This window comes from Balaenoptera acutorostrata, chromosome 5 (genome assembly GCF_949987535.1).
Source record: "Balaenoptera acutorostrata chromosome 5, mBalAcu1.1, whole genome shotgun sequence".
In the NCBI taxonomy this organism is placed as follows: domain Eukaryota; kingdom Metazoa; phylum Chordata; class Mammalia; order Artiodactyla; family Balaenopteridae; genus Balaenoptera; species Balaenoptera acutorostrata.
In genome coordinates, this window is record NC_080068.1 from 49,590,073 (window position 1) to 49,612,119 (window position 22,047).

The following is a 22,047-nucleotide window of genomic DNA, read 5'->3' on the forward strand; positions in this document are numbered from 1 at the left end:
TTAAGACAATGAGTTGACATTTATTGAGCAGTTTCCACATACCAGGTCCTAGGCAAGGCACTCTACATGCATTATCTCTTTTCATCTTTATTCTGACCTGTGAGATGTTAGAAAATATATATACTGGTCTCTGTCCGTGGTTCCTGGCACAGAGCTCCTAAAGCCATTGACATCTCCTACGTGATAAGAGCACTAGGAGTATCTTCCGTTCTAACATATGGTCTTTAACCCCGGTTCCTAAATCCCTTGGAATTTCCTGGGTGATAGCTGTGTCTTTTGTTTTAGTGAGGTGACTCTGGGTGGGCTCCTGCATGGGGGCTGGTCACCAGCAAGATCAAACCATGATTAGAAGCTTGGAATTTTCAGCCCTACCCTCCATTCTCCAGAGAGGGAAGAGGGGCTGGAAATGGGCTGATGATCAATCATGCCTACGTGATGAAGCCGCCATAAAAATCCCCAAAGGACGGGGTTCTGAGAGTTTCCGGGTTGGTGAACACATGATGGTGCTGGGGGAAGGGCACACCCGGAGAGGGCATGGAAGCCACATAGCTTGCCCTGTGCATCTCTTCCATCTGAGTGTTCATCTGTATCCTTTATCATATCTTTTTATAATATACTGGTAAACAGTAAGTGAACTATTTTCCTGAGTTCTCTGAGCTGCTGTAGCAAATTAATTGATTCTGAGGAAGGAAAGGGTCGTGTATAGCGCATCAGTCAGAAGCACAGGTGAAAACCTGAACTTGTGATTGGCCTCTGAAGTGGAGTGGGAACAGTCTTGTAGGACTGAGCCCTTGACCTGTGGGATTTGATGCTCTCTCCAGGCAGACAGTATCAGAACTGAGTTAAATTGTAAGACACACAGCTGGTGTCACAGAGAATTAGTTGGTGTGGGAAAAAACCCACACACCTCTGGTATCAGAAGTGTTCTGAGTGTGGCAGTAGTGTGAGACTAAAGGAGAAACACAAGAGGAAAACTGAGGGTTTTTTTTGCACAACCCCAGAAGACAGGTAATATTATTATCCTTAATTTACTGATGAGGAAAACGAGACCTGGAGAAGGGCAGTAACAGGCCTCAAATTGCAGGGCAAGTAAGTTGAGAAATCAGGAATCTAACCCAGACTTCATGCTTTTAATTGTTTGATCTTTCTAAATAGTAAGTAGCTCATTTCAAGCTCATGTATAATTTCGAAGCAAAATTTCTCATTTTGTTACCGAACCAAACTTGGGTCCGCTTGCCTGCATGCAGTAAAGCCAAGACACCGGTTGTGATGAAGGAAAGTGAAGTGTTTATTGCAGGGCATCAAGCAAGGAGTCCAGGGCAGCTAATGCTTAAAAGACTGGCACTCCCCAACGCTTTCAGGGAAAGGTTTTTTTTTTTTTTATAAGTGTTTTTTTTTTTTTTTTTTTTAACTTTGGGTTTATTTATTTATTTTTGGCTGTGTTGGGTCTTCGTTTCTGTGCGAGGGCTTTCTCTAGTTGTGGCAAGCGGGGGCCACTCTTCATCGCGGTGCACGGGCCTCTCATTATCGCGGCCTCTCTTGTTGCAGAGCACAGGCTCCAGACGCGCAGGCTCAGTAATTGTGGCTCACGAGCCTAGTTGCTCCGCGGCATGTGGGATCTTCCTAGACCAGGGCTCGAACCCGTGTCCCCTGCATTGGCAGGCAGACTTTCAACCACTGCGCCACCAGGGAAGCCCCAGGGAAAGGTTTTTAAAGACAAGGTGAGGGAGGGGGGTTGTGAGGTGTGTGATCAGCTCGTGGATATTCTTTTGATTGGTTGGTGGTGACGTCATCGGGAGGCAACATCATCAACCTTCTGGTTCCAACCAGTCTGGGGTCTACAGGCTTGTGGGCGGCATACAGTTAATTTCTTCCACCTGGCGGGGGTTTTAGTATCTGCAAAACAGCTGAAAGGACATGGCTCAGAAGATTATCTATAGCCCTTGAAGAGGAACTAAAGGTCCTTGACTTTGTTTAATGGCTAAACTATTATTATTTTGTCTTGCTTGACTGTTTTTCATTCTTTCTGCATTTTCTCACTCTGATTAAATTTACTCTTTGGAACTCAGGGAAGGCCTAGGAGGCTACAGTTTTTCTACAGACAAGAGGCAGGCGGAGGACGTGGGGGGCAGGAGAGTCTGTTCTGGGAAGGCCCCATGGGGTCCTGCTCAATTACAATTTTATGCATTACATGTGCATTTTAAATTGTTTTAAGTTTTTGGAAATTCAGTTCAGAAGATTACATGTCTATTGGGAACCCTACAATTTGAAGTTTTCTATTTTCCTGTGTATTCATTAGGGTTGCTCTCTAGCCGGGCTTTGGAAAATTTTGCGGCTTTGGCTGCCTATTGGTTTTGGGGAAACCTGGTCTCAAACACCCTCTGAGTTTGGGAGGAGGGTTTCTGTCATTACTATTTTTTTTTTTTTTTTTTTTTTCTGGCCATGCCATGCAGCTTGTGGGATCTTAGTTCCCCGACCAGGGATCAAACCCATGCCTCCTGCACTGGAAGTGCAGAATCTTAACTATTCGACTGCCAGGGAAGTCCCTGTCATGACTATTATTCTACTCATTTGTAGTGGGTTGAATAGTGTCACTCAAAAATTCAGGTTATGGAACCTCGGGATGTGACCTTATTTGGAAATGGGGTCTTCGCAGATGTAATTAAGATAAGGCTTGAAATGAGATCATACTGGATTAGGGTGGGCCCTAAATCCAATGAGAGTGTCCTTACAAAAGACAGAAAAAGACACAGAGTAACATAGGGGAGAAGGCCATGGAAAGACAGAGGCAGAGATTGAAGTTAGCTGCCACAGCCAAGGAGCCCCCAGCACCAGGAAGGGACAAGGAAGGACTCTCTTTCAGAGTTCTGGAGTCCAGAACTGTGAGAGAAATAAATTTTCTGTTGTTCCAAGTCTCCCAGTTTGTGGTAATTTGTTACAGCAGCTCTAGGAAACTAATATACCATCCTTCAAGACCTGGCCCCAAATTGACCTCCTTTCTATGGCCTTCCCCCATCATTTAAGAAAGAAGTATTTCTCCCTCCTCTGAACTCCAAGAATACTTGCTGTCTGTGCCATTCCTGAGGGTTCAGCTTTTTATTTTGTGTATATCAGCTTCTTCAGAAGGAAGGTTTCTGTTTTAATCCTTCCTTGAGTTTCTGCTTAGCTCCTAACTCAGTGATATTGGTGCAGGAAGAGTGGGGCGCGAGAGGATGGTCACGTCCCAGGTCTCAGGCGAGTCCCTGCGATGGCTGCCAGGTGAGGGCTCTTGGCTTCATACACGAAGGAATTCAAGAGCGAGCCGAAGTAGAGTGAAAGCAGATTTATTCAAGGAGCTACCACTCCATAGAGTATGGGCCATCTCAGAAAGTGAGAGTGGCCCTGAGATATGGGTGATTAGTTTTTATGGGCTGGGTAATTTCATAGGCTAATGAGTGGGAAGATTATTCCAACTATTTCAGAGAAGGGGCGGAGATTTCCAGGAATTGGGTCACTTCCCACTTTTTGGCTTTTTATGGTCAGCCTCAGAACTGTCATGGCGCCTGTGGGTGTGTCATTTAGCATGCTGATGTATTACAATGTGCATAAAAGGGGCTCAAGGTCTAATGGAAGTTGACTTGTCCACCATCTTGGACTGGTTGTTTCTAACCAGTTTATGTTGTGTCCTCAATGGCTCTGTCATTCTTTTAAATGTGCCCTGCCCCCTTCCTGTCTCAATATATAGTGTTTAATACATAACTGTTGAATATGGTTTTCCCAATTCTTTCTTTCCATTTAATGAATCCACATTTAATGAATCCACTCAACAAATATTTATTGAGTGCCTACAATGTGTCAGGCATTATTCCTTACCTTTGGGATAAATCTCTGAACCAAAAAGACAAAATTCAGTCCTTATGAAGCTTACTCTCTAATGAGAATGTAAGTTTATGTATTGAAATTCACATGCCCTAGCTGCATATTTTAGACTAGTTTCTGTAGCTTTTCCTGTCCCTTTATTGTCCAGAGCCAGTTTCCAATGCTGGGACTATCCTGGCGTCTTTTCAGATCTTCTGCTTGAGTGCCAAGGCCAGAGAGGAGGGGGGGAAGTGATTTGAGGGGATCTCAGTTCTCACAGAATGGTTCTCTCACATAAGCCATCCTTTTGTCCTGAACCTCTCTCTGCCCATTGAAACATGTTTGTAAACTGTGTTGGAGCCAACTTCTGGAGATTTGATTTGTAAGTCTGGGTGCAAGCGGAGAGAACAGGAAGGCACATGCACGTCTGGGCACAGTGTTAGCCAGTGTTAGCTTTGGTCTAGTCCCAGACAGGTGGCTGGTGCCACCTTTGCCAGGACCATCATCTGTCCTCCATTGCTGCCAAAATACGGAATTCCTGCCTTTCTAAGTGGGTACAAATGTTAGGCGCCAGGACAACATATATGGGATAAGTAGGGTGTTTTTTGTTTTTTTGTTTAAATTTATTTTATTTTATTTTATTTTTTATTTTATTTTATTTTTGGCTGTGTTGGGTCTTCATTGCTGCGCGCGGGCTTTCTCTAGTTGCGGTGAGCGGGGGCTACTCTTTGTTGCAGTGTGCAGGCTTCTCATTGCGGTGGCTTCTCTTATTGTGGAGCACGGGCTCTAGGGTGCGCGGGCTTCAGTAGTTGTGGCACGCGGGCTCAGTAGTTGTGGCTTGCGGGCTCTAGAGCGCAGGCTCAGTAGTTGTGGCGCACGGGCTTAGTTGCTCCACGGCATGTGGGATCTTCCTGGACCAGGGCTCGAACCCGTGTCCCCTGCGTTGGCAGGCGGATTCGTAACCACTGCGCCACCAGGAAAGGCCTGTTTTTTGTTTTGTAAATCACAATTTGCCAACAGCACTTTATTTTTTCTTTTCAACATCCTGTTCTGCAGCTTCCTTGGCCCTTTTTGCCGGGATGCCAAAGAGCCAGGCGATGGCGCAGGCCATGTGGAGACTGGCGACCACCTTGAAGTTCTTTTGCTCCTCTGTGATGACTCTGGCTTTCTCCTCCTTGTAGACGTTTCGTATGGGCATGACTGGTCCCATCAGCTGGGTGGCCAGTTTGAGCTCTTCAGCAGTGCTGTCTCCCTTCTTGGGGGCCGAGGGCTTCCTGGGGAAGAGGGTGAGCTCGGAGCGGTACTCCTTGCGCCGCTGCACGTTGGCCGGCAGGGACTCCGTGCCGTTGTTCCGCCGCCTCGGGTCCACTGAGATCCCAATGGTACGGGCCACCTTCTTGTGGATGCCAGCCACCCTCAGCTCCTGCAGGCTGAAGCCCCTGCTGGCGCCCACCTTGGTGTGGTACCTGACCGTGGGGCATCTCACCACCGGCTGGAGGAGGCCAGACGCGGGGCGCGGGGTGATGAGGCGTGCCTTGACCTGCCGGCCCTTGCGTCTGCGGACAGGCTGGTTGAACCACGTGGCCACGCGCCCCTGCCAGTCCTTGTGGGAGTGGGGCTTCAGGATCATACCGTTCCGGCTGGGCGCCACGGCTGCGGCCGACTGGCCTCCTCCGAGGACTCATGGCGGCGCAAAGACAGGGTGTTTTTTTTTTGTAGTTTTGTTTTTTAATAAATTTATTTATTTATTTATTTTTGGCTGTGTTGGGTCTTTGTTGCTGCGCGCGGTCTTTCTCTAGTTGCGGGGAGCGGGGGCTACTCTTCGTTGCAGTGCGTGGGCTTCTCATTGCAGTGGCTTCTCTTGTTGTGGAGCACGGGCTCTAGGGCGCACAGGCTTCAGTAGTTGTGGCACACGGGCTCAGTAGTTGTGGCTCGCGGGCTCTAGAGCGCTGGCTCAGTAGTTGTGGTGCACGGGCTTAGTTGCTCCGCGGCATGTGGGATCTTCCCAGACCAGGGCTCGAACCCGTGTCCCCCGCATTGGCAGGCGGATTCTTAACCAGTGCGCCACCAGGGAAGTCCCAGGCAGGGTGTATTTTTTGATAGGAAAAATATGTGGAACAAACAATGGTGTTTGTTCTCTAGTCTTATTTTGATGTTTTGCTCCGAGTAAATTCTGACTGATATGAGAGGCAGTCTCTCTGTAGCTAATTTGAAGGATGGGGATTGGTGATTGTAGAGAGAGATAACAGCATGTCAATCAACCTGTCCAACAGGCAAATACATGTTTAAAGATTAATATTTAGTTATTTGAGAATGTGGTGAAATAGCACTCAGAAACTGTTATTGGGAAGGAGTAAGGTAAATTAATACAAACTTTCTAGTATGTATTTTGGGAACATGTTTCAAAAGCCTTGAAATGTTCATCGTCTTTAATCAAATAATTTTATTTTCAGGAATTTATCCTGAGGATGTAATCTTATATTTGCACAAAGGCTTATTCAGAAAGATCTTTGCAGTGTTATTTACAATAATGAGAAACAACACAAATGTTCAACAACAGAATTGGTTAAATTAACAATGCTACATCTGTGTGTTAGAATATGAGCCATTAAAAATTATATTCAAAGATTGAAAAATGTTAATAATTTTACAGTTAAGTGAGAGTTATATGCACATGAGGGTTAATTATGGTATTCTCTATACCTTGGATTACGATTGAAATTTGTGATAATAGAAACTAAAAACTCTTGTTCTCAAAGAATGTTTACATCTAATGGAAAATGCTTATAAGGTATTATTAAATGGAAAAGGCAATTTATTGATGTATGGTAGGATGTATGTATTGATGTATGGTAGGATGTATGTATTGATGTATGGTAGGATTCCATAGGATTCTAGTTTTGTAAAAAAAAAAACTAACCTTTCTGTTCATTTTATATATTGAAAAAATATTTATGTAATGTTAACGGTGGCTGTCACTGGATGGTGCAAATATAGAAACTGTAGATTTTTCCTTTTATATTTCTTTATATTTTCAAACATCCATTTAATAAGCCTGTAATACTTTTATAATTGGCAAAAGTAATAATTCAATGTTAAAAGGGAGGAGAGACTTTTAAAAGAAGGGCAGAGAGCCCGGCAGGTCTTAGTACTGGTTTGTAACTTACTGGCTACATGACCTGGGGCAAGTTTCTTTGCCTTCCTAAGCCTCAGTTTTATGTCTGTAATAAGAAAAAAATTTACCTACTTTATGGGGTTTACGTGAAGATTAAATAAAACAGTGCAGATAAAGATTCTCACATGATATCTAATGGAGAGTGAGCTTCAGTAAATGTTATTTTCATAAAACCTAAGTTTGACTTCTGCTGTGGTCACAATAGCATAACTGGTAGTTGGTTAGTTTCCCTGCAATAAATATGTAACTAGAAAACTGGACAAAATATATAAAACAACCATCTTCAGACTTTGAACAACAGGTACACAGAACTTTGATTCCTGAGAGAAAGAAAACAAATTTGGTGAGCCCTCTAATTTCCCAGTCTTTCTATAGTAGGGAGAGAAGTTGCAAGCAGAACATGGCAGCCTCACTGAAATGAGGAGACAGATACAGATCAGAGTTTGTGGCAGTTGAGGCAACTGGAATTTGTGGGGCAAGTTCCCAAACCAAAAGAAGGTTTACAGAAAAAGGGCTGTATAAGTGTTCATAGGATCCCCTTAAGTCTTTGGCCAAATATTAGGCTGTATATGTGTAAGGTGAGACTCCATAAGCTGGGCACATAGAACTATTACCAGAGAAAGAAAATCTACCAAGCTTGCAAACTGAACAATAACTAGAGCTTGCAGAGGTTTGAGAGACATTCTATTTCCAATTAGCCAGAATTCAGTAGGCTCCAGAAATGCCACACCTTAGGAGTAAGGCTAAAGTAGTTCTAAAATAAAGGATACTTTAGACCCTCCCAAGAAAAGCTTGAAAATAAACTTCAAAAAGACCAAGCTGATCCCCAACTAAATTAACTGCTTACAAGAAAAAAGCTCAGCCAGCACCTTTCAAGGGAAAACAACAAAAATCCAGACACTCAGCAACATGACACTCACAATGTCCAGACTCTGGTAAAAAGATTACCAGGCATGTGGGAAAACATGAAAATATGATCCTTAGCCAGGAAAAAAAAGTCAGTAGAAACAGATACATAAATGACAGAAATGATGAAATTAGCAGACAAGGACTTTGAGAGAGCTATTGTAAATATGCTTAAGGATTTAAAGAAAAACTCAATGAACACAATGAGAAATGTGGAAAATTATAATGAAAGAACCAAATGTAACTTCTAGACCTAAAAATCAGAAATGCATAATTCACTGGATGGGCTTAGCAGATGGTTGCACACAACAGAAGAAAAAAAAGGAGTTGAAGATATAGCCAAAAAAAAAAAAAAAAGTTCAAACTGAAGCTCGGAAAGAAAAAGAGAGAGAAAATACATACATACATACATAGAGCCCCAGTGGCCTGTGGGTAAATATCAAGCAATCTAACACATGTAAATTGAGTGTGGAAGAGATATTTGAAGAAATAATGGCTGAAATTCCAGATTTGATTTTAAAAATATATATTTACCAAGAGATGCAATAAGCTTAGCAAACCCCAAACGGGATAAATACAAAGAACCAAATCAAGATTTATTTTAATCAATTTTCTGAAAACCAGTGATAAAGTGCATGTGTTAAAACAGCCAGAGAAAGAAAGTCACATTACATTCAGGGGAACAAAGATAAGATTTTCCACTGATTTCACATCAGAAATAATGTTAAGCTAGAAGACACAGAGGAGCATAGAAAGAAAGAATATATTATCTTAGAACTCTAATATGCAATAAACATAACCTTTTAAAATGCAGATGAAACAAAGGTTTTTTAGACAAATAAAGGCTAATTACTAGAAAATAATTCTTGCTTGCATTATAATATGATTAAAATAATGATTTTAATTTAATGATTGAATAATTTAATCATTAAATTAAATTAATGATTTTAATTTAATGATTAAATTTAATGATTTTGATCTAATGATTAAAATAAACAACAGCTAATTATTAGAAAGTAATTATTGCCTACACTACAGGAAATAGAAAAGGAATTTCTTTAGTTTATGAGGAAAAAATACCAGCTCTACACAAAGGAATAAAGATCATTGAAAATCGTAAATATGCGGGTAAAATTTTTTCAGTAAAATTTTTTTCAAAAATAATTGAGTATTTAAAACAAAAGTAATATCAATATATTTGGGATCAATAACATATACAAGTAAAAGTTTTAACAAGAGAAGGGGGAATGGAAGGAGACTGTTATAAGGTCTAACTTTATGCAGCAGTACAATTTTATTTGAAGGTAAACTGTGATAAGGTAAAGATGCATACTGTAAACCCTATAGCAATCATTATTAAAGAAGTGAGTATAAACTAAAAGAGAAGATTAAATGACATGCTAAAAATACTCAATTTAAAAGAAGGCAGGAAACTTGAAAAAAATGAACAAAGAAGAGATGGGATTAATTGGAAACAAATAGCAAGATGGTTGATGTAAATAATCCAACAATATCAACAACTGCATTAAATATAAATGAACTAAACACATCAACTAAAAGCAGACATTGTTATACTGGAAGAGGACAAGATTCATATAGGCTGTCTAAAAGAAATACACTCTAAATATAAGGACGAAGTTTAAAAATAAAAGAATGAAATAAAATATACCATGCAAATATTAATCAAAATAAGGCTATATTAAGGTTATATTTGAACTTCAGGACAAGGACCATTATCAAAGACAGAGGGACATTTCATAATTATAAAAGGCGACTTCATTATGAAGCCATAACAGTCCTAAATGTTTATGCACTTAGTAACAAGAGCTTCAAAATATATGAAGTAAAAACTGACAGGATTAAAACGAGAAATAGACAAACACAATTATAGTTAGAGATTTTAATACTCCTCTCTCAATAATTGATAAAATAAGTAGATAAACAATGGGTAATGATATAGACTTGAAAACACTATCAACATGACCTAATTGGCATAGATGAAACACTATACCCAACAGTGGCAGAATACATATTCTTTTTAAGTACACATAGAATATTCACCGAGAAACCATATGCTAGGTTGTAAAATGTCTCAATAAGTTAAAAATGAGTATGTTTTTTGATGATAAATGAGAGAAGTATATCTGTAAAATCTCCAAATATTTGGAAATTAAAGAAGACATTGCTAAGCAACCCATGGGACAAAGAAGAAATTATAAGAGAAGTTAGGAAATCTCTCTAGTTGAATGATTATGAAAGTACAAAATATTAGAATTTGTGGGATTCAGTTAAAGCAGTGCTTAGAGGGAAATTTATAATGCTGATATTATTAGACACAAAGAAAAATTCTAAAATCAACATCTAAGAATTCCACTTAAGATAAAAAAGAAGATTAAATTAAACTCAAAGTTAAGTAGAAGGTAGGAAATAATAAAGAGCAGAAATCAATGACACAAAAATTGGGCAAAAATAGAAAAATCAAGTAAAACAAATGCTGTTTTGTTTTTTTTTTTTTTTGGCTGTGTTGGGTCTTTGTTGCTGTGCATGGGTTTCCTCTAGTTGCAGCGAGCGGGGGCTACTCTTTGTTGCGGTGCATGGGCTTCTCATTGTGGTGGCTTCTCTTGCTGCAGAGCACGGGCTCTAGGCGCACGGGCTTCAGTAGTTGTGGAGTGCGGGCTCAGTAGTTGTGGCGCACGGGCTTAGTTGTTCCGCAGTATGTGGGATCTTCCTGAACCAGGGCTTGAACCTGTGTCCCCTGCATTGGCAGGTGGATTCTTAACCACTGCACCCCCAGGGAAGGCCCAGACAAATGCTGGTTTATTTGAAGGATCAATACAGTTGATAAACCTCTAGCTGGACTGAGGAGAGAACACAAGTGACCAGTATTAGAAATGAAAGAGGGGATATCACTTCAAACTTAGAGCATTTATGCCAACACATTTGACAACTTAGACAAAACTGAGAAATTCTTTAAAACACAAATAACTGAAGCATAACAAGAAATGGAGTATAGTATTGATATTTTAGAGCCTGGATTCTGCAGCCTGGCTGCTAGGGTTTGAAACTCCGCTCTTTCACTTATCAGCTGTGTGAATTTGGGCAAATCCCTTAACTTCTCTGTGCCTCTGTTTCTTCTGTAAAATCAGGACAATAGGGTTTTTGTAAAGATTAAATGAGTTATTTTGTAAATTTCTGTGCCTAGCACTATATAAGTGTTAAGCTTTGATCATTTCTTAAGTCTTAAAGGATTTTTCTGGATTGAGACTTATAATTGGTTCTGATAGTTCAAATGAGAGTTGGAGATTTGAGGGTAGTGCCAAAGGTTTTTTTTGTTCAATAAGATGGACAGTTAATGGATATAGCTAGAAAGTTCATATATGGAGTTCAAAAGTCTATTGGCAGTTTGTTTAAATGCAACGTAGGAAATCAATCAACTTCAAAAAAGAAAAAAAAGCAAAGAAACAAACCCTGATGAAACATAGTCCCCTTTGCCATGACCCTCCCAGCCCCTGACATTATTCCCTTCTCCACATAATTCTGAACGAGAGTTAAAAAGGTTGACCTCGTGGTAAGTTGGGAGAGAGATGTGTGTTCGTCAGTCAAAGTGCAGCTAAAAGTGGCTGCTGGAAACAGGAGGGCTTCCTGGGTCAGCTGGCAGATGGGAGGAAATGCAGCTTATCTTCTACAGTTTCCAATCAATTAGGAAGAGAGCTTCTCATCCCAGTTCTGAAACACTGGGAGTGTCTTGCCCATCCAATTTCCTTCCTCCTAGAGGCCCCAGAGTCTGAGCCGGGTTGCGCACAGTCTCAGGTCACGGCTGTGCAGTGGGCCTGCCAGCCTGCTGCTGAAAGTCCTGGTGCGAGGCTCGGGGCTCTCCACCAGCACGCCTGGCAGCCAATGGCACCCCGATGGTCGAGGCCGGCTTCTCCCGAGGACCTCTGCCCGCTGCCTGGGGAAGCCAGAGGTGGTTTCCTCACACGCCCTGCTCAGAAGGCTGTTGTCCTCCTTTGCTTTGTGGGGACTCAGTCCCCACCAACCATCAGCTGGGTAGCAGTGCCTCAGGCAGAGAGGTGAGCCAAGAAATTATCCACCACAAAAGAACACGAACCCAAGCTGAATTTGAACATCTGTTTCCTATGGAACGCTCTTCAGAAAGCATGGCATTGTTTGCTCTCCAAACCAGTTCCCAGCAATCCAGGAGAAAAAAAAAAAAAGCCATTAGTCTTTGAGGTAAGGCTGGCTCTTTTACGAGAGGACAACAGACCTTCTCTTTGAACCTTGGGGTCCTGAGGGATCCCAAAATTGTCAACACTTAAAGATCACGCAGACAGGAGTCCTGGTAGAATCTATGAATGCTGCTCTTCATGAGAAATCTGAACTCTCTAAGGAAGGGAGAGGAATAGGCAGGAACTTTAAATCCTCAGAGAATTGGGGCAGGGACTGAGTAACTCCTTAAGACAGAGTACGGCAGTTGATCTAGAGTCTGGACCAGCTGTTCTGGTGACCATCCCATAGCCAGAGATTCCATAATCATAATGACCAGGGCACAGGCTTGTGGTTACACAGGCCCTGGAATGTACGAGCCATGTGACCTTGGGCAAGTAATATAACTTCTTGGAATTTTCAATGGTCAAATGGAAATAATAATGCCACTTTTATGGGGATATTGTGTGAAACATTGACCTAGCACTTACAAAGCACTTGGATAGCCTGGCGTTGAGTAGATGCTTAATATTATTAGCTAGTTTTATTATTATCATTATTAGGTTTACATCATCAGCAGTTAATCCTCATGAAACACATCCTGTTTGGCACATTGGGTTTTATAGAATACTATAGAAATATTCTTTGATAGAGTCAGCCCTCTGCGAAACTCATGGCAGATCAAAAATACTAGAAGAAAAATTCCAGAAAGTTCCAAAAAGCAAACTTAAATTTACATGAGTTGGCAACTATTTACATAATATTTACATTGTATTTAGAACTATTTACATAGCATTTACATTGTATTAGGTATTACAAGTAATCTAGGGATGATTGAAAGTATAGAGGATGTGTGCTATATGCAAATACTACACTATTTTATATAGGAGACTTAAGCATCTGTAGATTTGGATCCGAGGCGGGGTTCTGGAACCAATTCTCCATGGATATCAAGGGATAACTGTACATAACATTACAGAAATATTCAGAAATATTCTATAATAGAATATAAAAATGGCACATTGGATTTTTTACAGAATATAAAAATACATAATTTCTGCCTTCAAAGAATTTATATCCTAGGAGATTTAAGATGATCTAACCCAAAGGGTAATATTCATTAGTTTATAATGGTGGGAAGCCAATTAGGAGGGGAAAGTTTTACAAAGGAAGTTGGACAGTAGGGCCTCAGAACCTGCAATGATCATTGTACTGCTTTCCAATTCCATCCATTCATTCACTTACATCATCTATTCATTTATTTACTCATCAAATGTATTAGTCAGTTTTTGCTAAGGGCCTTTCTATGTACCAGCCATTAACTTGCAATGTGAAAGGACTCGGGTATTGTCATCATGGTGCGGAGTGGATATTTTAGCTTGGTAGTGAGATCTGAAATGAGACACTTAGGTCAAGAAAACTTTTAGGTTCTTGTTGGTAGAGAATGGTAGCACCCAAAGAAGTTTTAAGGAAGGTAAAAATTGGCTATTTCCCCATACTTCACTAGCAGATTATAATGAAAGCAAGTTTCAGACCAAGTCCTGCCACATATACAGACATTATTAGATAAATATTTACTAGTCAGCAGGCACAACATAGTTCATACAACTGTTCTGGGAGCTTAAGTCTGAGATCTCAGCCCTTTGAGGTGCTTCCACCAGCTCCACAAGAAAGGTTTGTTCCAGGAAGGCTTCTATGGCTTCTAGTGGGCATCAGACAATCAGAAATTCTTATAAATCAATGGCTTGTCATGGAACTGGTTAGCTGGCAAGCCTCAGGCACTATCACTAAAGATTTGGGCTCAGGCCTCACCAGATTTTTACACCTTGTTTGTGTAAGGATAGGGATTACCTTTACAGTATTTTCTAACCACTCTACCTACCTTGAATTCCTTTAATTTCACAACTGAAGGCCCATTTCTAACATCAGTCATATGCATGAAAATGTCACTACCTTCCCAATAAAAACCCACCTCTGACATTAAGTATACTTATTGGAAACCTATCGGTTGTTGGTTGAGGTGTGATAATGCAGAGACTGGCTCTAGAACATGACACTTTCTGATGAAATGCTAGCTGCCTTCTGCTTCACTGTGCTTTCTTGATTAGTCCCAGGGTTTTGGCTTAACCTAAGAAACACACATGTAATATCACGTTGTAAATGCTCATATGTTTTAAAATAAATTGCAGGCGCTAGAACCTGTGTACAAAGAGAACTCACAGGATGAACTCAACATTATCTGAGATCTGACCAACAGTTTCCTGGGCCAGAAATTTTTGTCCTCACAGCACAAGAGGAAAGCTCAAATTAACCAAGCTTAGGGAGCCTGGGGTATGAAACCAGAAAGTCAGTGTATTTGTTTACAGTGAGATCTCAAACCATGTGCAGCTTTGGTATTGATGGGATAAACATATTTTCTCCCTGGGCACTGTTTCAAGGGGAAGTTATCATCACAAAGTTGTTTGCTGAATATTGAAATTTGAACTAGAGGCTGTGGTTGGCTCATCCACAACAGGTATAGGTCTGCCAGAAGCACTTGAGTCTGTAAGCCAGGGCACGTTTTCTCCTTATCTGAGCTTAGATGGGCAATGCGGATTTCTGACTTCTGGACCCCGTGCTCCAGGCTGCTGCCTTGCTTCTGTTCACACGACAGGGTACAGTTCAGGCCACTCTATAACTCATTATGTTTCTACCTCTTACTAAATCACCATGACACTCTAGTCTCAACTCGGTAGAAATATGCACGTTTCCTTCGTTGAAGTTGGGACTAGAGTCAAATTCTTCCACCATCTTTCGACAGGAAGATGTCTAATCACATTCACCTGGAGTGTGTGGCTTATACTGATTGAAATTTCAAATGGTGCATTAGGCTGTGTTCTTTTAATTATAAGGAATGGAAAACCCAATTCAGAATTTGTTTGTTTATGTAATTTCAAAGTTTCTGGCACTTCTGGATCCAAGCGTTCAAACGATGTCATCAACCCAGTCCATTTGCTCTACTCTACTCCGTGTTGGTTTCACCTTCAAGGAGGCTCTTGCCAGGTAGTGGTCCCTAGCAACCGCAGGCACACATCCTCCCCGTTTCTGGTTTTTAAAAAATATTTATTTATTTCTTTGGCTGCACCAGGTCTTAGTTGCGGCACTCGTGCGGGATCTTCGTTGCTGCGTGCGGGATCTTTACTTGCGGCACGCGGGCTCTTAGTTTGAGGCATGCGGGATCTAGTTCCCTGACCAGGGATCTAGTTCCCTCCCCTGCATTGGGAGTGTGGAGTCTTAACTACTGGACCACCAGGGAAGTCCCCATCCTCAGACTTTTACGTTCGGTTGAAAAAGAGCTTCTCTTTTTCTCAGTAGATCAATAAAAACCCCTACAGTTAAATCTCATTGGCCTAGCTTGGGTTATGTGCCCATCACTGAACCAATCATGGTATCTGGAGATAGACTAAATGGATTGTCTAGACCTTGGTGACACGACTGCTCCTGAGATCTGGTTTCTGCACGGATTGGGAGTGAATGTAAAATGACGAATACTGTTACCAGAAGGAGGTGGATGAGTTCCAGGAAGGCAAAACCAACAGATATCCACTGAAGAGGCAACCTGATTTCTCTTATCTCCAAGTTCGAGGGGATTACTTTCCTTTGTGCCATGTATGTCCAAGAAAACAGGTAGTATCGATGGTATAATGTATAGCCTCTGCCTAATACCCAGGAACTCAGCCTAACAGGGAGAATAGGTATGTGCACAAATGACCAAGATGAGCCAACAAACAAGGTATCAGAAGGAGAATGGGAACTGTGTACATTTAGAGGAAAGAGGAATTACTGTGGTTTGACAAGATAAAGGAAGGCTTCTTGGAAGAGGTGGCACTTGAACCCTGAGTAAAGGTAGGGTTTTGATAGAGGGGCTGATGCTGCAGGGGGAGGGAACTGCACAAGCAAACACGCTGCGATTGGGGAGAAGAGAAAGGGTCCCTGTTTTGGGGTCTACCAGAATTGCTCCAGATTGTGTAGGAAAGGTCTGTGCTCTGTCAGGTTGAACAGTGTGTACCTGGTAGGTGTGGGCAGCCCATCAGGAGAAATGCCCTCTGCAGGTGGGTGAGTTTCAGGAGTTGTGAAGGTGTCCCATAGCTTCTGTTTCAATGTTTCTGGAAGTGTGGTCCAGGATGCTTTTTCAAGTTGCCGATTTCTGCACTGATCCCAGACCTCACAGAATCGGAGTCTCTGAGGGAGTAGATCCTTATGCTTTTTGCCTGGGGCTGAGCCCAAGTGGGTTTCAGGACCTCCTCCAAGCCCACATTCAGCTGTACTTACCATTTTGACAGGAATACCCACTTCCAGTTACACTTTAAAACCCATAGCCCATCCAGACGAGAATTCCTCTGCCCTGCCCTGCCCTACCTTTGTGGCTTTGACTGGAACCAGAGCTCAGGTGTCACAACCTCTGGGCTGAAGAGCAGGGCTGAGCTAGATCCAGAAAGGGGACAGGGTACAGACCTCTCTTGACCTTAAGGAAGAAAGCCAGAGCCTTATCAGATCTACAGAATTGGCCAAGAGTTTCTTCCTGTGACCGCTGTTTCTGGGGACATGGGTATAGACCAAGAAGAGAAGGTTTCAGATTTTGTTTGGAAAGACCCAGACTGCATGACGTCTGTCAGCAGTTAATCTCTGAGGGCAGGAGTACTGACAGGCACAAATTGCAGTTCCGGGGCCTCCAACCCTTTGTAGTAGTGGGCGGGTTTACACTCCAGGTAAATAAACACTTCCATTTAGCACACATTGCCAAGAGCTAACATTTTTTGCCTGCCTGAGTAGCCTGGGCACAATCATTCTAAATCAAAGGCTGTTTCCTCTGAGGAAGTAGGCCTGGGCATGCTTGTGGCCCTCCATAGCAGCTTTTCTGAGTTCCTGCTCCTGTGTCCATCTTGGGAACTGTGTCAGCATTTGGGGGAAGAATAAGAGTGGACTGTGGGGAATTCCCTGGTGGTCCAGTGGTTGGAATTCGGTGCTTTCACTGACGGGGCCGGGCTGGACACCTGGTCGGGGAATAAAGGTCCTGCAAGCTGCTCGGCGTGGCCAAAAAAAAAAAAAAAAAAAAAAGTGGACTGTGCTGTTTATATTATTTAAATTGAGTAATTGACTCCCTTAAAACTTACACAAGCTCTCCTGGAAACAGAAGAGATGAGCCAAAGGGCAGACAGACCCAGGTGGGCCTCGCGATTTTCTTCTCTGTTTATTAGTACGGTGCTCCCCTACCTGGGTTCCCAGCTGCTCTGCCTTCTGCAGTCCTCCCACCTCTCCACACTCCTCTCCACACTCCTTTACCTCCCTCTTTGGAGCTGGACTGAGTTAGGAGAGCTGCCTGGAATCCCCTTCCCAGGAACAGGGGCAGTAAGGGGGCACCCAGGACTGCTTCCTGCCTGCAGGGCTCAGGGGAATCGCCCAGCGAGGGGGCCTTTCAATCCCTGATCTGTGCCTCCTCTGTACCCTGGTGTCCTCCGTGACCCCAGGCTCTTGTCACTTAGCTCAGAGCAGGCAAATTCAGGCTTCGGCTCCCAGACAACAGTATTTGGGCCCAGGAGCTCCTGCTTCAATTCGCTGGCTCTCCTCAGCCTGAGATGCCAGTTGTTTTCTTTCCCCTAACTCTGCAGACTTCCTCCCCCCCATTTCATTTTGTTCTCAGTTTTCACTCTCTTTGGAAGAGGAGTCCGATTCTAATTCTTCCCGTGTGAGTCCTAGCACACTGATAACTTCTTGCTTTCAGCTTCCTGGCTCTGCTGAAGTGACCTTTGGAATTTCATGGCTCCCTGCCACAAACCCCGGTTCTTCCCAGCATCTGTTTAAGTTCCGCTCTTCCAGTGGCAATGCTCTTTGCCTTTCTGACCTTTGTGTCATCTGACTCCAAATTCCAAAGGGGATTTTACTGCCTGTCAGGTCAGTGACCGTGCCCTGTGGCTAGAAGAAAAGCCCAAGTACGTTCTCTTTGAGTATGGGGTTGCCAAAATTTTAAAGGTTGGCACTTGGGGAAAATTTCAAGGCTCCTTTTCACAAGTTGAAAAAAAACCGGAGGGTGGGAGAGAGGGAGATGCAAGGGGGAAGAGATATGGGAACATATGTATATGTATAACTGATTCACTTTGTTATAAAGCAGAAACTAACATACCATTGTAAAGCAATTATACTCCAATAAAGATGTTAAAAAAAAAACAAAAAAAAACCACAGTCTGTAGCCCAACATTCGATGCCTTCCCCCAGGAGGGGCCAGTCTGCCTGAGAGCCTTTCCTCCACCCACGGCTCCTTTCCTTCAGCTAATACTTGCGCTTTATCCAGTACCCTGGCTTCCTGGACTTTGCTTAAGCTGTTACCTCTGCCTGGATCAGCTTCCCTGACTCCATTTTCTATTTCTGTATGACACGATTCCTACCTATATTCTAAGCGTCAATGCCCATGCCTAAAAGCTTCCCTCAATCCCTTCCCATCTGACTTAATCTCTCCCCGCCAGCCACTGCCCTCCCATTGTGCTATTTTGAGCTGTAGCTATATTGAGATATAATTCACACACCATACATGCATCCATTTAAAGTATACAATTCAATGGCTTTGAGCATAGTCACAGAATTGGGTGACCATCCTCACAATCAATTCTAGAATATTTCCATCCCCCCATTCCATACTCTGTAGCTATCACTCACCAATCCACACCCCTACCCCCTTCCCAAATCTTCTCCAGCCCTAATCAACCACTAATCTACTTTCTGTCTCTATAGAGTTGCCTATTCAGGACATTTCATATAAATGGAAACATACTGTATGTGATCTTTTGTGACTGGCTTCTTTTAATTAGAATAGTGTTTTCAAGGTTCATCCACATTATTACTTGTATCAGCAGTACTTCATTCAAGAGACACATTTTTAAAACATTTTAACATCTCTGAAATAAGGATGCATCTTCAAATCTCTGTTGTGTGTGGGTTAATTATCAGCAGCTTTTCTCTCTTAGTAATACCTAAAATAAGGATGCATCTTCCAATCAAGGGCATCAAATTCAATGTTACATTTATGTCTCTGCCTTACTGCCTGTCACAATCTGCTTTGCAGCCAACTCACTTGTTTATGTGTCTATCTTGACTCATAAACTGTAGGCTTCAGGAGGATAGCAGCTATGTCTTAATTATCTTTGTATCCCTTAAAGGAGCTAGCACAGCATTTGGCTTTCAGGAAGTGCGCAGTACAGACTTCCCTGGTGGTCCAGTGGGTAAGACTCCACACTCCCAGTGCAGGGGGCCTGGGTTCAATCTCTGGTTGGGGAACTAGAGCCTGCATGCTGCAATGAAGATCCCCTGTGCCACAACTAAGACCTGGTGCAGCCATAGATAAGTAAATTTTTTTTTTTAAAGGAAGTGCTCAGTAAATATGAAAAAATAACTAATGTTATATTCAGAGACATAGTCTCCAATAATAACACGCAGAGCAGAAGAAAGGTGCAAAATCTTCATGCACACTTGGTGAGTATGCAGTGTGCTTATGGTTGTTAAGTTTCTGGTGACTGATATCATTAATTAACTAAACATTGAAGCACCTACTGTGTGCCAGGTCCTGTGTTCTGAGCAGAGAGTGTTACAACGATGGTCACTACATGTTCCCTCTCTCAAGGAACTCATATTTTGGAAAGACATTTATGTAAATGTACAACAGGGAGGATAGATAAGTGTGGTTTAGGGGCTACCGATGCTATGAGACAGTGGAAGAAGTTATTTAGAGAGTGGCATCTGTACTTAACTCTTAAGCATTTAGAAGATGGGCTTTACAGTCTGACAGTCCTGGGTTCTGCCACTTCTCTGTGAACCTGGCCATGATATTGAACTCTCCATGGCTGCATTTCTTCATCTGTACAATAGACGTAAAAAAACGTATGTCTCTCTTACAGTTGTTGTAAGAATCAAGTGAGACAATGAGTGTAACATATCTGGCATATTAGTAAGTGCTCAAATAAATGATAGTTATTCTTGTGAATTTTTTTTTTTTTTTTTGGCCATGCCTCATGGCTTGTGGGATCTTAGTTCCCTGACCAGGGATTGAACCGGGCTCTGGCAGTGAACGTGCAGAGTCTTAACCACTGGACCACCAGGGAATTCCCTCTTGTGAATTTTAGATCATTAAACCTTTGGGGATTTTAGAAGTTATTTAATCAACCCTCCCCCTGTACACCTAACTTTATGCTTTATAATCAAAATACTAAGTGGCTTACTGTCTGGGTGAAGGAGGTAGGAGCAGGCTTCCAGGGGGGGAGACAGGAGGTGAGTTTGGAGGTGAGTTTGAGGAGGCCTGTTCCTCTAGCCTAGCCCACTGCCCCTCCTTTTTTTCTACCTGTGGGCAGCTACTTAGTTTAGTTTATTTTATTTTTTTATTTATTTTTTTTTATAAATTTATTTTATTTATTTATTTTTGGCTGCGTTGGGTCCTCGTTGCTGTGTGTGGGCTTTCTTTAGTTGCAGTGAGTGGGGGCTACTCTTCATCGCAGTGCACGGGCCTCTCACTATCGTGGCCTCTCTTGTTGCGGAGCACAGGCTCCAGACGCGCAGGCTCAGTAGTTGTGGCGTACAGGCTTAGTTGCTCCGTGGCATGTGGGATCTTCCCGGACCAGGGCTCGAACCCATGTCCCCTGCATTGGCAGGCAGATTCTTAACCACTGCGCCACCAGGGAAGCCCGCTACTTAGTTTATTTTAATGGAGCCTTCACATTTACATATGTAAACTCTGCCCTGTATTTGAACAGCTCTTAGCAGGAAAGTCTCAGCCCTGTCTGGACCATAAGCTCTGGTTCCTTCCTGTGTATTATTTTTCTCTTCTTGACAAACCTTTCTCTGGACTGTCAGGGGCTGAGGTTTCTGCTTTTTTATTTCTCAAGTGTCTAGCATGATGGCCAAAGGAGTTATATGTGTTTTTTGTTTGTTTCTTTTTTTAAATTTTACTTTGAAATACTAACAAGAGTTGTTGAATGAAAGAATGAATTACTATATTTTGAATGAATAACGAATACATTAACAAACAAGTGGTTACAGGGTGGGCTATCACAATAGTCTCCTCAAAAAAATTACATTTATTTTCCAAGGGGAAAATCAGGTATCGATGAGAGCTAAAAGGGTGGTACTCATTTATTAACATTTTTTCAGTTTTAGGAATAATATTTCATTTATATCACTGTTCAATCAGCAGAGCTACAATGATTGGGTTTATAGAGTTGGCTTCTTTCCTAATAGGCACCTGCGAAACAATGTTTTCTTTTTCTGCTAAGTAGACAGACTAATAAAGTTGTTAGTCCTTTGGCTACTAACCTATGTCTAAAAGAAGATGATGAAAGATACACAAGGCCAAGAAGCACTTTTGGAAATTGACTTTATGCTCTTTTCTCCCCCTGGGTGGCAGAGTAAGGGACCGGTGGTCTGGCTCCAAAGCCTGTGAGCTTAGCCATGAGTGATAAGGCCTCCCTGGGAGCCTCCCACCCATCCTGTCATCTGTTTAAGATCTTGATCAAAGATTTGTAAATTTCACCAGGATCTGAACCTTTGGAAGGCCCCAAACCCCTCCTGCCCTTTCCATCCTTTATCTTCATAACTTTCAGTCTCTTACAAAATCCTTTTTACTTGGGTTAATGATCAGTTATTCAACAAATATTTGTGTCAAGAATCAGTCTTTGTCTCTTAAGAGTTTAGTCTTTTGGAGGAGGTAAGAAATTAAAAGACAATTAAACCATATGATTCAGCAATTGGACTTCTGAGTATATACCCAAAAGACTTGAAAGCACAGACTTGAACAGATATTAGCACATGTTCATAGCAGCATTATTCACAATAGCCAAAGTGTGTAAACAACCCAAGTGTCCATTGATGGATGAGTGGATAAACAAAATGTGGTATATACATACAAT

The 22,047-nt window shown here is 42.2% G+C and overlaps 1 protein-coding gene across 1 annotated transcript; it reads right to left on the bottom strand.

Moving 5' to 3' along the window:
- Positions 1 to 4,861: 4,861 nt before the first annotated feature.
- On the bottom strand, positions 4,862 to 14,911 carry LOC103003708 (60S ribosomal protein L13). The gene is made up of 3 exons (XM_007165570.2): positions 14,815 to 14,911; positions 13,728 to 13,823; positions 4,862 to 5,517 (listed from the first exon to the last, which is right to left on the bottom strand). Exons 1-3 carry the CDS (start codon positions 14,909 to 14,911, stop codon positions 4,862 to 4,864), a joined length of 849 nt encoding a protein of 282 aa, XP_007165632.2.
- Positions 14,912 to 22,047: the final 7,136 nt, after the last annotated feature.

Excerpts from the sequence above, each read along its gene's own strand:
- LOC103003708 (XM_007165570.2), bottom strand. The coding sequence starts at position 14,911 with ATGGTGGAAGAATTTGACTCTAGTCCCAACTTCAACGAAGGAAACGTG. Across the intron at positions 13,824-14,814 it reads TCATGGTGATTTAGTAAGAG|AAGCCATAGAAGCCTTCCTG; the intron begins GTAGAAACATAA and ends GATGCCCACTAG. Across the intron at positions 5,518-13,727 it reads CTTAAGCTCCCAGAACAGTT|TCCTCGGAGGAGGCCAGTCG; the intron begins GTATGAACTATG and ends CGCCGCCATGAG.